This window comes from Osmerus eperlanus, chromosome 23 (genome assembly GCF_963692335.1).
Source record: "Osmerus eperlanus chromosome 23, fOsmEpe2.1, whole genome shotgun sequence".
NCBI classification, from domain to species: Eukaryota; Metazoa; Chordata; class Actinopteri; order Osmeriformes; family Osmeridae; genus Osmerus; species Osmerus eperlanus.
The window spans coordinates 2,092,749-2,108,570 of NC_085040.1; the positions used below are offsets into that span (position 1 = coordinate 2,092,749).

The 15,822-nt window shown below is 50.3% G+C and overlaps 1 protein-coding gene across 1 annotated transcript; it reads right to left on the minus strand.

Annotated features, from left to right (window-relative positions):
• Positions 1-93: 93 nt before the first annotated feature.
• Positions 94-14,472, minus strand: tesk1b (testis associated actin remodelling kinase 1b). The gene is made up of 12 exons (XM_062449401.1): positions 14,267-14,472; positions 13,432-13,715; positions 13,076-13,326; positions 6,324-6,445; positions 6,093-6,141; positions 5,663-5,809; positions 5,359-5,441; positions 3,398-3,488; positions 3,153-3,236; positions 2,607-2,693; positions 2,250-2,343; positions 94-1,911 (listed from the first exon to the last, which is right to left on the minus strand). Exons 3-12 carry the CDS (start codon positions 13,253-13,255, stop codon positions 800-802), a joined length of 2,049 nt encoding a protein of 682 aa, XP_062305385.1. The 5' UTR covers positions 13,256-13,326; positions 13,432-13,715; positions 14,267-14,472; the 3' UTR covers positions 94-799.
• Positions 14,473-15,822: the final 1,350 nt, after the last annotated feature.

The window sequence follows — 15,822 nt, forward strand, 5'->3', positions numbered from 1 at the left end:
TTTGAGTAAACAGATGTAAATAGAAAACGTAAATCTGACAGCATGAGCAAAGTAGAACGTGACACAAATTCAAACCCACACGAGGACTTGATTCTATGTTTTTATTCAACAGCATTTTTAAATAATAGGAATCTGTACAGCTCTGTTTGTAGCTTGGTCTCGGAACGGGAAAAAATAATAACAATATCTGTAATAATAACACGGTTTAAGTGCTTTATCAGGGAAAAGAAGCAGCCAGCACACACGCTCACACACACACACGATTCATTGCAGACCCACATACATGCACGCATGCACACACACAGGTACACTGTGCAGCTCTTGAGCTTAACAAGGCAAACTGCCCATCCCGATGACTACAACATCCAAATCATAACATTAGAATAATACTCGTCATAACAACATTCCTCATTTGAGCATCATCATCATCATCATCAGCCAGTTAGAGTACATACAGCCGCTAGGTTTGGGGGAGGCATCGTCCAAGGATAATGGCAGGAACATTCATACAGTCACAGTACGTCACACCCAACAACCTGGACCAATGGGAGTGTTTCATGCTGAGGGACAAGCAGCATCACTGCTTCTTATTGGTTAGACAGAACCAAAGGATCCTGGTTGGGTTAACGAGACGGTTCAGTTAAGCTTCATTCAGCTCCGTTCAAAAGCTGACTTTACAACCTCAGTCCAGCAGAGGGCAGCAGCATCAACACAACTGGTAGGAGAGTGGAATGTGTCCCAGCCCACCAGGGCCGTGCCGGGCGGAGCAGGCAGGCCCAGACTACCAACACTCAGCCGCCTATGTCTGTGCCCCAGGCAGCACCCGGCTCGCCTCCGGGGAGGAGGGCGAGAGCCCCCCCTTTGGCCCCCCCTTGTAGAGAAGGTCCCTGGCAGATGCCGTGTCCCCGTTCAAGTTCTTGTAGGGGTTCCGTCGCGGGGGGGCGCGCAGACACACCGAGGGGAAGCGAAAGCCCGCCAGGCAGCAGCCCGGACAGGAAATGACCTCGTCCTGCTGGTCCAGGGAGTGGCCGGAGCTGGAGCCGAAGGGCGAGGGGGCCCCGGGGGGGTCCCCCCCCTCGGACGGGGAGCGGTACCCGTTGTTGCTGGGCGCCCCCCAGGCCAGGGGGCGGCTCATCACCACCGTGGTGTTGTTGTTGTCCAGGATGGGGAGCGGGGGCAGCGAGGGGGGGGCGTTGGAGACGGGACTGATGGCCCAGCCGTTGGTGTAGAGGGAGGGGGAGGGGGAGGAGCAGGGCGAGGGAGAGGAAAGAGAGAGAGGGCCGTCCAGTTTGTCCGGAGAGCTGGTGCAGTCCATCGGCTCCACTGCGTTCTCCTCCTCCTCTTCCTCCTCCGTTTGTTCCAGGGACAGCAGCTCGAGGTCGAGGGGAAGACCTGATTCTTCGGCTGGGAGGTTCACTCTCTCTCTCTTCCCCTCCTCCTCTTCCTCCTCCAAGCCTCCCAGACTAAGCTCCTCGTTCTCTCCATCCTCCGCCCTCCACCCATCCCTCTCCTCACCCTCGGGGACGTCTCCAGGGGGCAGGGTGAACTCTTGGGGGGTGGCGATGTCCGGAGGGGGGGTGCATGGCAGCGAATGGCAGCGCCGGTGGCGTCCACGGGGGGCCGCCCCCCCGTCCCCGCGGGGGTCTGTGGGGTGGCAGCTGTCCGGGCTGGGGGGCTGGGGGAGGGTGAAGGTGAGGGAGATGACGGACTTGCTGGGCGTGTCAAACAGCTTGATCTTGCCCCCCTTCAGGTCCTCCCTCTGGGAGAAGGGGTTGACGCGGGCGGGCAGGGCCAGCGTCGGGGGCGTGGCCGGGGGCAGCATGTCTGATTTGCTGCGGGAGAGCCGTGGGTCAGAGGAGGGGGCGCGGAGGGACCGCCTCCTCGCCAAGTCAAGCTCAGGAGACACAGACACTGGAGGGAGAGAGCGAGAGAAGGAAAGAGAGAGAGAGAGAGAGAGAGAGAGAGAGAGAGAGAGAGAGAGAGAGAGAGAGAGAGAGAGAGAGAGAGAGAGAGAGAGAGAGAGAGAGAGAAGGAAAGAGAGAGAGAGAGAGAGATTAGAAAAGAGAGCGAGAGAGATGGAGGGCAGAAGTGAGTGGATGATGTAAACCTGCAGTCTGCCCTATAGATGCTGCTGGGACACCAGCCCAGCCCTGAAGGCCTGACTGCACAGGCAGTCTCCCAGACTAACTCTCCTCAGTCTCCCAGACTAACCCTCCTCAGTCTCCCAGACTAACCCTCCTCAGTCTCACCCTTCATTGCTGGTTGGTCTTTCTGAGTCTCTGTCTCTCTCTGCTCCAGCTCTGCCACGATCTCTGAGAATGGCGGGCGGCGGCCCGCACTCATCTGAGAGAGAGAGAGAGAGAGAGAGAGAGAGAGAGAGAGAGAGAGAGAGAGAGAGAGAGAGAGAGAGAGAGAGAGAGAGAGAGAGAGAGAGAGAGAGAGAGAGAGAGAGAGAGAGAGAGAGAGAGAGAGAGAGAGAGAGAGAGAGAATGTGTGAACGAGGATTGATGGGAGAGAGAGACAGAACGTGTGAATGGGGATTGATGGGGGAGAGAGAGCGAAGAGAGAAGACAAAGAGAGAGAGCCAAACAGGACAGTGGTCCTACATTGCAGCAGGTGACGGCCAGGTCCAGGAAGGATGACGGACAGTCTCCCACCATGTGCTGGAAGGCCTCCACGTCCAGACCAAAGTCCTAGACAGGAGCACAGAGCACCATGATCACACACACACACACTACCAGACCACACCAATCAACTACAGAGATGGAGGACTTCAGGGGGCCAGAGACTGAGAGGGATTTTGTTTTCTGCTCCAGTGAACTGTGATGGATATGAGAGAAGAAGAAAAGGGAATGTAGAGTTCTCTAATGGAGGGAGACTGACCTACAGCCTAGGGGTGGGGCAGCAGATCTGACCTGCTGTTACACTACATCACCACAGGGGGGAGCGAGTTTGGAAAATATAGTCTGATGAGATGACACAGAGTACATTATTTTATATTCCTTCACATTCCCTCGAGCTTGTGTAGGATGTTTTCTCCTTACGTCGTCATCCTACACAGACGTTCTTTTGACAAAGTCATTTGAAATATTGAAAACACGAAATGTTTTCTCTGATGGAACCTTAGGGCAGTTTGGGGTCAGGGGTCGTACCTCTGTGCGAGGGAGGACATCAGGGTCAGCCTGTATCCTGGCGATGACCTCACACAGGACGATGCCATATGAAAACACATCCACCTGGAGAGAAGTGGAGGAGAGGAGGGGGAGGAGGAGAGGAGGGGGAGGAGGGGAATTAACAGAAGAGAAAGAAAAAGAAACTTATTTAACATCCTCTGCAAGTTGAAAGAGAATCATTTCCTTATCAACACCAGTTTTCCCCTCTTCTCCTCCTTCCATACCTTCTCATTGTACAGCTCTCCTCTCAGCATTTCCGGGGCCATCCAGTAGGGAGAGCCCACAACAGCCAGAGGCTCCTGATTGGTCCCCTCACTGCGGAGAGAGAAACCCTGGAAGTTAGAACTGGGTGACACACACGCGCGCACACACACGCACGGCATCATCACCATGCTCTAATTCACACAGATCCCGACACGGAAGGTAATTGTATTTGCGAGCGGTGCCACAGGTCTAGTAGGTTGTTTATGCATGCCTGTTTCACAATTCCCTGAGTTTTGCCTGTTACAATAGTATTGTTTTGGAAAATGGTAAATGTGTTACAGCAGGGACAGACACACACACACACACAGAGACTACGCTGGCAGATACTTCCTCTTGGAGCTATTTCCATCTGCTACTTTGGGCTCTGATGCTGCAGAAACAGAGGAAGTGATGACAGAGAGAGAGGGGGGAGTGACACGTTACTGTAAACACTGTTTGGAGAAGTAGAGAGAGAGAGACCAGTCAGCTAAGGACAGGAGAGAGAGAGAGAGGAGGGAGACCGAGAGGGAGAGGGGGAGAGAGAGAGAAAAAGAGAGGGAAACCGAGATGGAGAGAAAAAGGGAGAGAGAGAGATAGAAAGAGAGAGGGAAGGGATTGGGAGAGAGGCAGGGAGAGGGAGGGAGCTGGAATAGTTTGACCTTATTTGGAGCCGTTTCCTAAAACCTTATTTTATCCCTCCCACAAATACAGGGGCAAACACATATCTAGTAACCTACACATTTCTGCTGACTAAATTAATCAATTTCCAGAGGCTATCTGAATGCTGCATACTCCGAAATGCAAAGCTGTTATTTCCTTTGTGGTGGAAACAAGGAGAAGCTGAATGCACATGATGTTGGAGAAACAAAGTGAGCAGCTGACTTCCTCTAGATAAACAAAGAGGAGCCTCGTGTTCAAACCTATATTACACAAGTCCTGACCAACACCAGTTACTATTCTTATCGACATTATTCATAATTTCAATTGGAAACATTTAAACGACCTGGCAATGAAACAATAAATGCCCGTCCCCATCCACAAACATTCACGCACACACAAACTGGTAACGGGACACACAACTGCACACAAGGCAAGGCCGAAACTGTTGACATTACACAAACACACACACGCCAGCAGCTGACTCCTCTCAGAGACAGTAAGGGTGTTTTCAAAACAAATGCTGACACATTTTGCCATGGTAATAAGGAAAGGAGGGGCAAAGGGGGGCAAGGATGCTAAGTGACCTAAGGTGACCCAGACCAGGGTGAGGGGGAGAGTTGAATTGAATATGGTGTGGGACTGTCAGCATCGTAAACTAGTGTGTGTGTGTGTGTGAGCACGCGTGTGTGTGAGCACCAGGACTCAAGTGCGTCAGGAAATGCCAGATTAAATATTGACACCGGCGCAGTGACTCAACACAAGCCTTCCTATTTGCTCCCTTCCGCGCCCCATCCCCCCCCCCCGGAACAGGGATTAAAACACCAACAGTTCCAGGAGTACAAGACCACAGGTTGTTATTTTGGTGGTGGGGGGAGGGGGCATCTGCATTGTTTGGAAAATATCTTTTTCTGGTGACTAACTGGTCTTTTTAAGAGATCTGGTCTGAGAACTGGTCTTTTTAAGAGATCTGGTCTGACTGTCTGATGCTCTTCCAGGAAAAGGAGAGAGGGAGGAGATGGTGGGATGAGAAGAGAAATGGAGAGGGAGGGGGGGAGGAGAGAGAGAGAGGGAGGCAGGGTGCTGGAACAGAGAGGGGAACCACGCACGTGAGAAACACGTCCGTGCGTGCATGCTCACGCAGCGATCAAGTGACAAAACGAGAAAGAAAGAAAGAAAGAAAGAGAGAGAAAGGAAGAGAGAGAGAGAGAGAGAGGAAGGAAGGCGGGGCTCTTATCTAATCGGTGTGCGTGTGCTGATAGGTAGGGATGACGGGATGGCTGACCTGTACTCTGGGATCTTCTCTGCCAGACCAAAGTCCCCCACCACGGCCGACCACGCACCGCCCTCCCAGCGCACCAGGCAGTTCTACAGAGAGGACACAGGTCATCTGTTAACGCTGGTGCGTGTGTGTGTGTGTGCGTACATATGTCTGTGTGAGTAAGAAAGTACAGACTGGCGGTCAAGTTTAAAATGCAAGCATGTGTTCATCCATGGTTCAGTGCTTGAGACATGTGTGTGTGTGTGTTCATCCACGTATCTCTGCGTGAGGATGTTGTGTCAGCTGGGTGAGTGAGTGTGCCCCCTACCTTGGAGGTGAGGTCCCTGTGGAAGATGCCCTTGCTGTGGAGGTATTGGAGGCCCCTGGAGATGTCCAGGGCCAGGGCTTCCCTGGAGGCCCAGGACAGGTAGTCCTCACTGGCCAGCAGCTGCTCCAGGTTCCCCCCGTTGATGTACTGCAACCACAGCACACGTCAAGCACAGCACACGTCAAGCACAGCACACGTAAATCAAACAGGCTGTGACCGCACAGCGACGGGCGTTCGTCATGGCATAAATTGGAGATTTTAGAAAAAATTGTTTAAATAGACAGGTGTCAATCAAAAGACTGGGTAACAGGTCACTTTGCCCTCAGTCATTGTCACTTTGCCCCCCCCCCCTCCCCCTCTCCCCCCTCCACACAGACACACAGACACACAATTGGTCCCTTAGCAGGACGTCCAGATACCGTCTTCTTACCTCTGTCAGCGCGTGGAGCTGCCCCTCGTGAACACACACTCCAACGAACCTGAGGGAGACAGAGACACACAAACACACACAGCCTCAACATGAGTCAACACAGGACAGAGACAGACAGATAGAGAAAGTGAGAAAGAGAGAAACACACACAGCCTCAACATGAGTCTGTCCCGTGACAGAGACAGAGAGATAGAGAAAGTGAGAAAGACAGAAACCCAGACAGACACACACCTGAGGATGTTGGGATGCCTGAGACGGTTCATCAGCTGCACCTCCCTCAGCATGTTGGCTCTGTTGCTGGCCATGATGTTCATCTTCAGGGCCATCACCTGCCCCGTGCTCCTGTGCTGCACCTGCACAAACACACGCCGTCAGGGGACCACTCTCCACGAGGCAGAACGCATGTGTTCATCGACAGGTGTCCTTTGATGTCAAAAGAATATGTGTGTGTGTGTCGTCTGATGGTAGTGACAGAGAGGAAGTTTGCACAAGCCTGTGTGGATGTGGCAGGTGCTACGTGAAAGTGAGTGCGTGGGTGTTTATAGGTGCGAGTATGCGTGTGCAAGTACACTGTGTGTGTGTGTGTGTCAGGTCCAGCGTTAGAGGTGATGTCACGACTGTGTTTAGGATGTAAACAAGCCCAGTGGTTCAGAGCACCTGATGGTGCAGTACAGAGAGCCATGATGACTTCAACACACCCACTTTCTCTCTCACACAGACACACACACACCCCTGCTGGGATCTTAACTCAGTTAAGTCAAGGCTAGTGTGCGTCTCCGGACAGAGCAGCAGTCAATAAGAGTCCATCTCTGCCCTTACATCCACCACACACACAGCTGCAGACTGTAAGGCACTGATACACTGAGCCAGTGTTTCACCTACCATTATATTAGGCCCCCCCCGCCCCCCCCTGGAAGGTCAAGTTAATAAAAATAAAAAATAAACCTTTTTTTTATATATATATATATATATATATATATATATATATATATATATATATTTAACCCTTGTGCTGCCTTCGGGTCACACGACCCAAAGGTTCATAACGAACCATCGTTGTGTTTACCCAATTTTACCCAATACAAAAACAAATAAAAATTATTTTCTTTTAACCGTTGCAATGTAGGGGGTCTGAGACAGCCCAACGGTTAAAAGAAAATGCTTCACTTTGTTTTTGTATGCGGTAAAGTTGTTCGCAATACGACGGTGGGTCACAATGACTGATGGGTCAGAACGACCCGAAGATAACACGGGTTAAAAAAGTGTTTTTTTTTTTTTTAGCGCCCGATCACAAAATAAGTCATTTAAGGTTACCTTTCCTATAAAACAGGTCTATAGCTTGCTCTTTTATTAAACAAACTAAATGGCCTTATGTTATTTATCTTATTTACACGACATGTCATTTCTGTCTCTACATGGTTGCCGTTGCCCCCCCCCCCCCCCCCCCCAAGCTGTTAACCAAGGGAAACACTGCTGAGCTAGTGTGTTCCTCTGCACGTTAACGGCAGGGCTTCGACAGCAGGCTGAGGGGAGCTGGGCTGACATGGAGGCGTCTGCAGGAGGAGATCCCTATTCACGCCTGCTCTGTGCTGCTGCATAGCAGGACTGCTGTCCAGGCTGTCTGTCTGGACAAACAACCACACACACACACACACACACACACACACAAGCTCCATCCATCTTACTGAAACACATTCTCCCAGACAGGGGACATCCACACACACACACAGAGCAGGTCTGAGCCAGCTCTTGAGCTAGCAGATTCGGTAGAGGTGAGTGTGTGTGCAGTCTGGACGCTCGCTTTGTGTGTGTGCAGTCTGGACGCTCGCTTTGTGTGTGTGTGCGTGCGTGCGTGTGTGTGTGCAGTCTGGACGCTCGCTTTGTGTGTGTGTGCGTGCGTGCGTGCGTGCGTGTGTGTGTGTGTGCAGTCTGGACGCTCGCTTTGTGCCGTCCCCCTGCAGAATTTCACCTCAAACCAACAACTGGCCACTCATCCTAATCGCAGGCTCCCAGCCAGGACCCACCAGCTAAAAGAGGAGCTCATCACACTGGCAACACTGTGTGAGACGGCACCTGGGACCACCAAGCGTCTGTGTGTGATAGAGAGAAAGTGGTGTGTGTGTGTCAGCGTTACATTTACATTTAGTCATTTAGCAGACGCTCTTATCCAGAGCGACTTACAGTAAGTACAGGGACATTCTCCCCCGAGGCAAGTAGGGTTAGTAGGGCCTTGCCCAAGGACACAACGTCAGTTGGCATGACCGGGAATCGAACTGGCAACCTTCGGATTACTAGCCCGACTCCCTCACCGCTCAGCCACCTGACTCCCATAATAAGGAGTGAAGAGTGTGTAGGTGTGATGTTCAAGTGGCAGGTCTGGAGACGCCCAGATCACCCAGGCCCCACAGACACACACACACACACACACCTCAACTCGGACTATAAAAGATAGCATATCACCCGAACTGACCTAGACCACACCATTTACACGCCATTACAGAGAGAGCGCACTCTTCCACAAACACAGTCATGCACACAGCAGTTCCTCAAGCTGCAGAGATTCAAATCCAACATGGAAAAGTTAGGTTGCATACAGTGTTAAACAGGAAACCTCCCCGACACACGAGAGAGAGAAAAGTGTGGCTTGGAGCAGAGGAAAGGTCACCAGTGGAGTGAACATGTGCACTGTCATTAGAAGATCCGGGGAAACCAAACATGTGTAGACAAATACCACGCCAGCACCCTGAACCACTGGCCTCTCGGGTGTGCTTGGTCTGACTGCGGGCTCGCCCCCAGGGTGACCCAGAGTCTCGAATTCAACACACAGATTTGTAAACACAGGAGATGAGGAGGAGCTAAAACAATCTGCTCAAAAATAAAAAACACAGGAGGGGAAGATGTCCCTTGGGCTGGAGAGAGGGGCACAGAGTTTACGTGAGGAGGTGGAGGTGGGGGGAGGGGCAGGCAGGTAATGTCCATCATCGGGCTAGCAGGGAGATCTTCATCTCCCACTACCTGGGATCCACTGAATAGTACATGATCCATCGTCTAGACAACACACACACCACTTAGCGTGTTACACAACACCAGGCACCGAGCTGCCTTTCACCCCCCCACACACACACACACACACACACACTCACGAAACAAACCAGCTAGTTGACACACACACAGGCTGCAGCAATCCTTACGCAACACCAGTTCAGATCCCTTTGTGTGTGTGTTGTTGTTGTGGAGTGTGGGGCTGGCGGTGACAAGTATGAACACGCGGGGTGAAGGGCATCAAATGGAGCCTTCCTCTGCTCCACAGCAAAAACATTTTCCACTGCTCCACTCCCACACACACACCTCCTGCTCCACCCCCCCACCGCACCCCCCCACCACCACCACCACACACACCTTCGCCACCTGAGATGTTTATTTACTTCCAGACCCCTCCCTCCTCAGTCTGTAGGTTGGGCGTTAGCTGTGGATAACAAGCTCCTCGCACACACACACGCTAAGGGATGTTGGGGCACAGGCACTGATCCACACAGCACAGGAGCACAGGACAACACATTCTACCAAGTACGTACACTGATTGAGCTGTGTTAAATGTTTATGCATGGTCAGCTTGACTGGGCTATGCCCATGTACAACACTAACAAATAGGGTGCGTACACACACACACACAAACACACACTTGACTGACAGTGGAGCAAGCCCTGACTGGAGAGCAGAAAAACAATAGGGGAGATGGAAAACACTGTGATAAGCCCTGGAGCTTCAAGTCAAAACTGGCAGTCCACTCCACACTGCCAAGACACCAGCCAATGAACACATGCAGATTGACTCTTAATCCTTCTCTTTGTAACCAACCATAAGCACAAGGAAGCACAAGGGTGCTAGTTGATGAACAAGCGCATGTGTCCCTGTGTGTGTGCGCACGCGCGCGTGTCCCTGTGTGTGCGTGTCCCTGTGTGTGTGGGTGAGTGTGTGTGTCCCTGTGTGTGTGCGCGTGTCCCTGTGTGTGTGTGTGTCCCTGTGTGTGTGCGCGTGTCCCTGTGTGTGTGTGTGTGTGTGTCCCTGTGTGTGTGTGTGTGTGGTCAGCTTGGTCTCCTGAGGCTGATGTTTCCAGCAGGCCTGACAGACCTCTCCTCTGCAGTCCAACACCTCCTCAGGGGTGTCCTGCCTGACACACAACAAAAGCAGTAATTCAACTAATGTCACCGAGGAAATCAGACACCTCAAGCTCCACAGACCCGTTAGAATACAGCCAGCTAGTCCAAAACGTCCCCCCTCTCCTATGGTTGTGTGAGGTGTTCTCCAACAGATCTTCCCCAGACCCCAGGCGGATCCCCTCACTGGAGAGTACCTTCGAACACACGGTGGTTTCCCTTCACACACAGACACACACACACACACACAACTGGGACAGCCAGAGTGTGTGTGAGCGAATGCTAATTACTAACATGACTCAATATTTACCTGGGATAACTCTTCTCGTTTGACTGCACCTGATTTGGACAGTCCTGACTTATTGGCAAACGCCAATGACGCATCGTTTTCGTAAACAGCGATTAGCATCACTAAAGACACAGCGCCGCGGAAAACCCTGACACAAATCCACACACACACACACACACACACACGCCATCCTAGGTGTGGCTCGGTACCGAGTGTTCCTTGATCAGTAGACTGTGTTTTAATATCACAAGAATACAGAATCATCCCCTCCCATGTTTTTGGGAACACTGGAACAATGAGCATGTTTATTTGTGGTTCTGCGGTGACATGGTGTGTTCTAATCTGAGCAGTCCGCTGGAGGGCCGGGCCAGGCCCATCTGAGACAGGAGAGGGGGGACGCATGGACGGAGGGAGGGGGAGGTAGAGAGAGAGGTAGAGAGGTAGAGAGAGAGAGGTAGAGAATGAGGTAGAGAGAGAGTGGGAGCGGGACAGAGCTAGAAAAACAGACAAACACCAAGATTCATACAGTCTAGTGGGCATTTTGAAGGGATTGAAGAGAAAGAGCGACACAGACAGCGAGAGAGAGAGAGAGAGAGAGAGAGAGAGAGAGAGAGAGAGAGAGAGAGAGAGAGAAAAAACTAAAGGACAGAAAAGAGGCAGCCGAGACAGGCATCTAAGGAGACCTGCTGTCTTTGAAGAATATTAAAGATTTAAAAAAAAATTAAAGCACCTGAAGGATTTGTCTTGACATGCACGCTCCACTCCTCTCCTGTTGCATAATAGTATTGGATTACTGCTTGAGAGACAGTCTCATAGCCAACTGTCTACCTGGCCGATATCCCATCTCGATGCCTATAACTGGCTGCCTGTATCCTAGCTGAGTGCTTGCCTGCCTGCCGGTTTGGCAGGCTGATATGAGCACGATCCTTCATTGATCTGTTGTGAAGGGCGAGTGGAGGAGCTACAACAGAGAAGTCCCAGTGGCACAGTGCCAGGGTCTCTGGGCTGGCTGGCTGGCTGGCTGCACGGGAACATCAGAGTCTACGCCTCAGAGAGGGAGAGAAATAAACAATTACCGGAGACGCCAAAGAGACATTGACAAGACGTGCCTAAATGTGTAGGTCTGCACAGTTTCTATGCCCGGCATGCGTGGGAGAGGGAGAGAGGAAGGGAGAGCGGCAATGGCAAAAAGAGGGAAAGAGAGAGGGAAAGAGATGAAAGGGGGGGGAGAGAGAGAGGGAAATTCTCTAGAACAACTTCCTTCGAAGCTCATTCACGGGGCTACCATTGGCACAACGTCCTCCTGAACTGAACAGCTGAACTCAAGACGTCTGTGTAACAAATTTGCATTTATATCCAATTATCAAAGGGCGAGTTGTTCAATCAATGCCAGGCATCTTTACAGCTGGTAAACACAAGGTCATTTGCATGTTCATTGCCCATTCAAAGGGCACAGGTTGAGTGCGTGACTATACAACCAGCCACAGTGATAGTTCTTCTCTGCACTCTTATCAACTGGTCCACGAAGACATATTTGACCTTTGATGTCTCAGCAAGGCCCCTGATCCAAGTGCCAGAAATACATTGTGTAAGGAGAAGTATGTTTGTGTCTGAAGTAAGAGTGTGCAGACTTGGGGTCACATCTAGCCGGTTCTGCCCATCACTTCAGAAGGCTGTGACAGTGGACAACTGAACTACATTTAGACATTTAGCAGGGACATCCCCCCAAGGCAAGTAGGGTGAAGTGCCTTGCCCAAGGACACAACGTCATTTTTGCATGGCCGGGAATCGAACTGGCAACCTTCAGACTACTAGCCCGATTCCCTAACCGCTCAGCCACCTGACTCCCTAAACTAAGATCACCTGGGCAACGTTCACAGGTCACCTGAACACTGTTCTAGAACGTGTGGGGAAGACTCAAGCCCACTCTGATGTCGGTGAGGTCAACATGGTGTCATCATCATCATCATCATTATCTCCATAGTTACACCATTATCACGCAATGCTCTGTAGTTGGTCGTTATTATGGTAGTTAAGCGTTTGTTGTCAGCATTCCATTAGTTTCTTCAGGACTGATAAACTGTAACAAGCATGCATGCAAATATCTGCTAGTCTTTGAATTTCCCTGCGAGTTTGACAAAAGAAACAGTGTAAGTCGGTCCCTCGTACCCTACAATAAAGGATATCACCTCTAAAACAACATAGACCTGCATATAATAATGCTGATCTGTTCTGATGGTTTATCAGGTCCATTACCAGGTAATCTATGCTATTATGTCTATGCTATTTCCAACAACCCCTACAGCACCATACCTCCTGTGGCCTACCACGTCTTCTGTGATGGTTTAGAAGCCAAGATTGTAAACAGACCACATTACAGGCTGGTATCCGTCCTGCTCAGGGTTAGCCTACAACATCTTGTATCAGGTAACAAACTATGGCCATGTTTCATTCTAATGAGTCTAAGATTATGACTCGGGAATGTCACAGCATTGGTCGTGTGTATGTCAGAACTATTACCAGGATGTCTGTCTCACCTTGAACACTTCTGAGAAGAACCCTGAACCAATTTTCTCGCATATGAAGTCGTCGATGCGGGCCAGACTGGACACGGCACTGCGTAGCGCCCGGTAGGACGAGGGTCTGATCCGGTTCGGACCATGGGCGCTGTGAATAGGGGGCTCCAATGTCTCCAGGTTCGGCTCGACCCGCTCCATCGCGAATATCCCGGGAGGGGGGGACGTGTACGCAGTTTGGAATCCAACCCGTCTGTTTACATTTTTCCAGTCTGAAGCAGAGTCCGGAGAAACAAATTGGCTTCACAATAATATTTAGTTGCAAACACAGCGTAAAAGGCCGAATTAATCCCAGACTTTCCAACGCTGTAACCTACCTAACTAGACAGCGGTTTTCCCCAACTTACGAATTTCCAACACTTGCAGCCTACATGCCGCATCGCCCGGCGTGTGCGTGTGACGATTCCGCGACGCTTCAGAGAAACGAAGGTGGGCCGGCTATTTCTCCAGGAGAAACTGCGTAGCCTGCTTCTGTCTTGGCAACATTCGCAGTCAGTTTCCTCCGTGTGTTCGGGAAATGCACGCTAAACACTCCTTTCCTTCAACGTTCTGGAGCCTGGTTTCCTCGTGCGGTTTCTTGTGCGGGCAAACCAGCACCGTCCTTAAAAACGAAAACAGTCATTTTGACGTAAATACATAACATAAATGTCGTTTCTATTCTTGTTTGTAGGAATGGTTATTTCTGCCTGCTTTGATATGGACCATTGAGACAGAAATATATTATCGTTGTTTTGAACCACACTTTGCACAGAGAGGCTGTTTGAAACGGATCCAATCAAACGGTATTCAAAACGATCTTCTGATTGCTCACTCAGTTGATCACTGAAAAACGCGGCCACGTAAACCGGCAAATAAGTTACGCAGTGGTAGAATCGCCCATGGCACAAGGAGACCGGAACACGCTCACTCCGTAGAACGGTGTAGCCTATCGTGACTTCCAACACAGCTTAGCCTATGCGGATCATACATTATAAATGCCAGGCTGACATGAGTTTTATTCGCCTGTCACTGTAGTTCATCAGACTGCTTTTACGTTATAGCACCAAGGTTGACCTACTCTTACATGTTTAGGCTACTCTTATAGGGTATATATTTTTTAATAATACAACAATTAGGAATTGTGCCATAAATGGATGAGTGAATGTGACTTACCTAGCCTTTTGTACAGGTACAGTGATGTCTTCAGCCTTGACCCCGAGTCTAGTGTTTGGTTACCGAGGCTTTATTTGACTAATTAATCAGGCTTGTCTACCTCCTCCCGCCTTTACACTGTCCTCGGTTTCGTTTTACCTCCCCTGCCTTGCCACGAGCGGCCGTGCTCTCTGGACTGCAAGAAGAAAACAGTGAGACTTCTCCAAGCGGCTGGCTATTGGAAGAAGCGATATGGGCGTGTCGGCACGTGAACACCGCAAAACTTTACCTGCGGCGGCGCTTAATGAACCGTTTCTCACCTAACCTTTACTGTAAGCTTATTTCCAACAAAGTAAACACACCGTTGCGTAATGCGCACGTTTATCTTATTGGCTACAATAATGTATCATTTCAGCAGTTTGCTGTGACATGGTGGAAAACAGACAACGCGTCGTCTGCGGTTCAAAGAAACTATAATTGTTTCTTTACAGTGTAGCGCCACCTCGCACCACACATCGACATACTTCAGATTATGACACAATGTGCCCACATTCTATCATGCAACGCTTTGAGCTTTTGCCTACTAACCTCCAGTCTGATTAAGAACCCAGTCTACTAATAGATGAACCCGAAAAACAATCCCAGCAGTCACACCACTGACACGGATAATGACATACATCACATGTATTATTTAGAGTAGCTACTCATTTATTTATAGAGAATAAAACTGTGTATTTGTTTGACCAGTCAGACTGAAGAGGTGGCCTGTACTGAACTATGTATACATCAATATATTTTGTCAGCATAGGCCATACACCCTCTCAGACTGAATGTCAGTTATTCACGCCCACCTTTAAGAGCAATTTTTCATGAACAATGGACCTTCAAATAGGCCAAGGGTCAGATCTTGAGAGAGCGCATGCATGCTTCTCGCATGTCATTATAACCGTCCTACCTTCTGCAGCCTGGACCTAATTAGCGGCCTCCTGCAGGTGCTAACGATCCTCCTTTCTCCGTCCACATCATTTCCCCATCACAGAACCGGTCTACGATAGAGCTTCCGCGAGGTCGCGAGGTAGGGGGCTTAAATTGGTTTTTGGAGCTCACCAGCTGGTCCACGCGACCCGCGCCCCCTAGGGAAGCGGGTCGGAGGAAGGGGACACCACATGCTCCTCTGTGTACCCCCCCTCTCCTCCACCCCGGAAGCCTGCTGCTGAAGCCTGCTTGGACACGGTGCTCCCCAGGGGACAGACACGGCACTCTAGAGGGCAACAAAGGGCCTCTGCACGAGCCGAAGTGGATGAAAAATAATTCTGCTCGACCCATTGGGGATTCTAAAGTAAATTAGACTCCATTTAGAAATGACGGAATCCTTGGTTTGCTTCGAGGTGTGATACAATTAGAGAAATCAAAGTCATTTTAATGCGATAGATTTTGACAAAGTCTGGAAGCACTCAAATCTAAAGCTATGGTAGATGTCTCTGACTGACTATAATGTAAATTATTAGCCATAGACTGAAGAGACAATAACAAATATAATTTTGTGTATTTAGAAATGGTTTGAACCCAAATTGTCC

Excerpts from the sequence above, each read along its gene's own strand:
- tesk1b (XM_062449401.1), bottom strand. The coding sequence starts at position 13,255 with ATGGAGCGGGTCGAGCCGAACCTGGAGACATTGGAGCCCCCTATTCAC. Across the intron at positions 5,810-6,092 it reads AGCTCCACGCGCTGACAGAG|TACATCAACGGGGGGAACCT; the intron begins GTAAGAAGACGG and ends CTGTGGTTGCAG. Across the intron at positions 2,344-2,606 it reads TGGCCGTCACCTGCTGCAAT|ATGAGTGCGGGCCGCCGCCC; the intron begins GTAGGACCACTG and ends TCTCTCTCTCAG.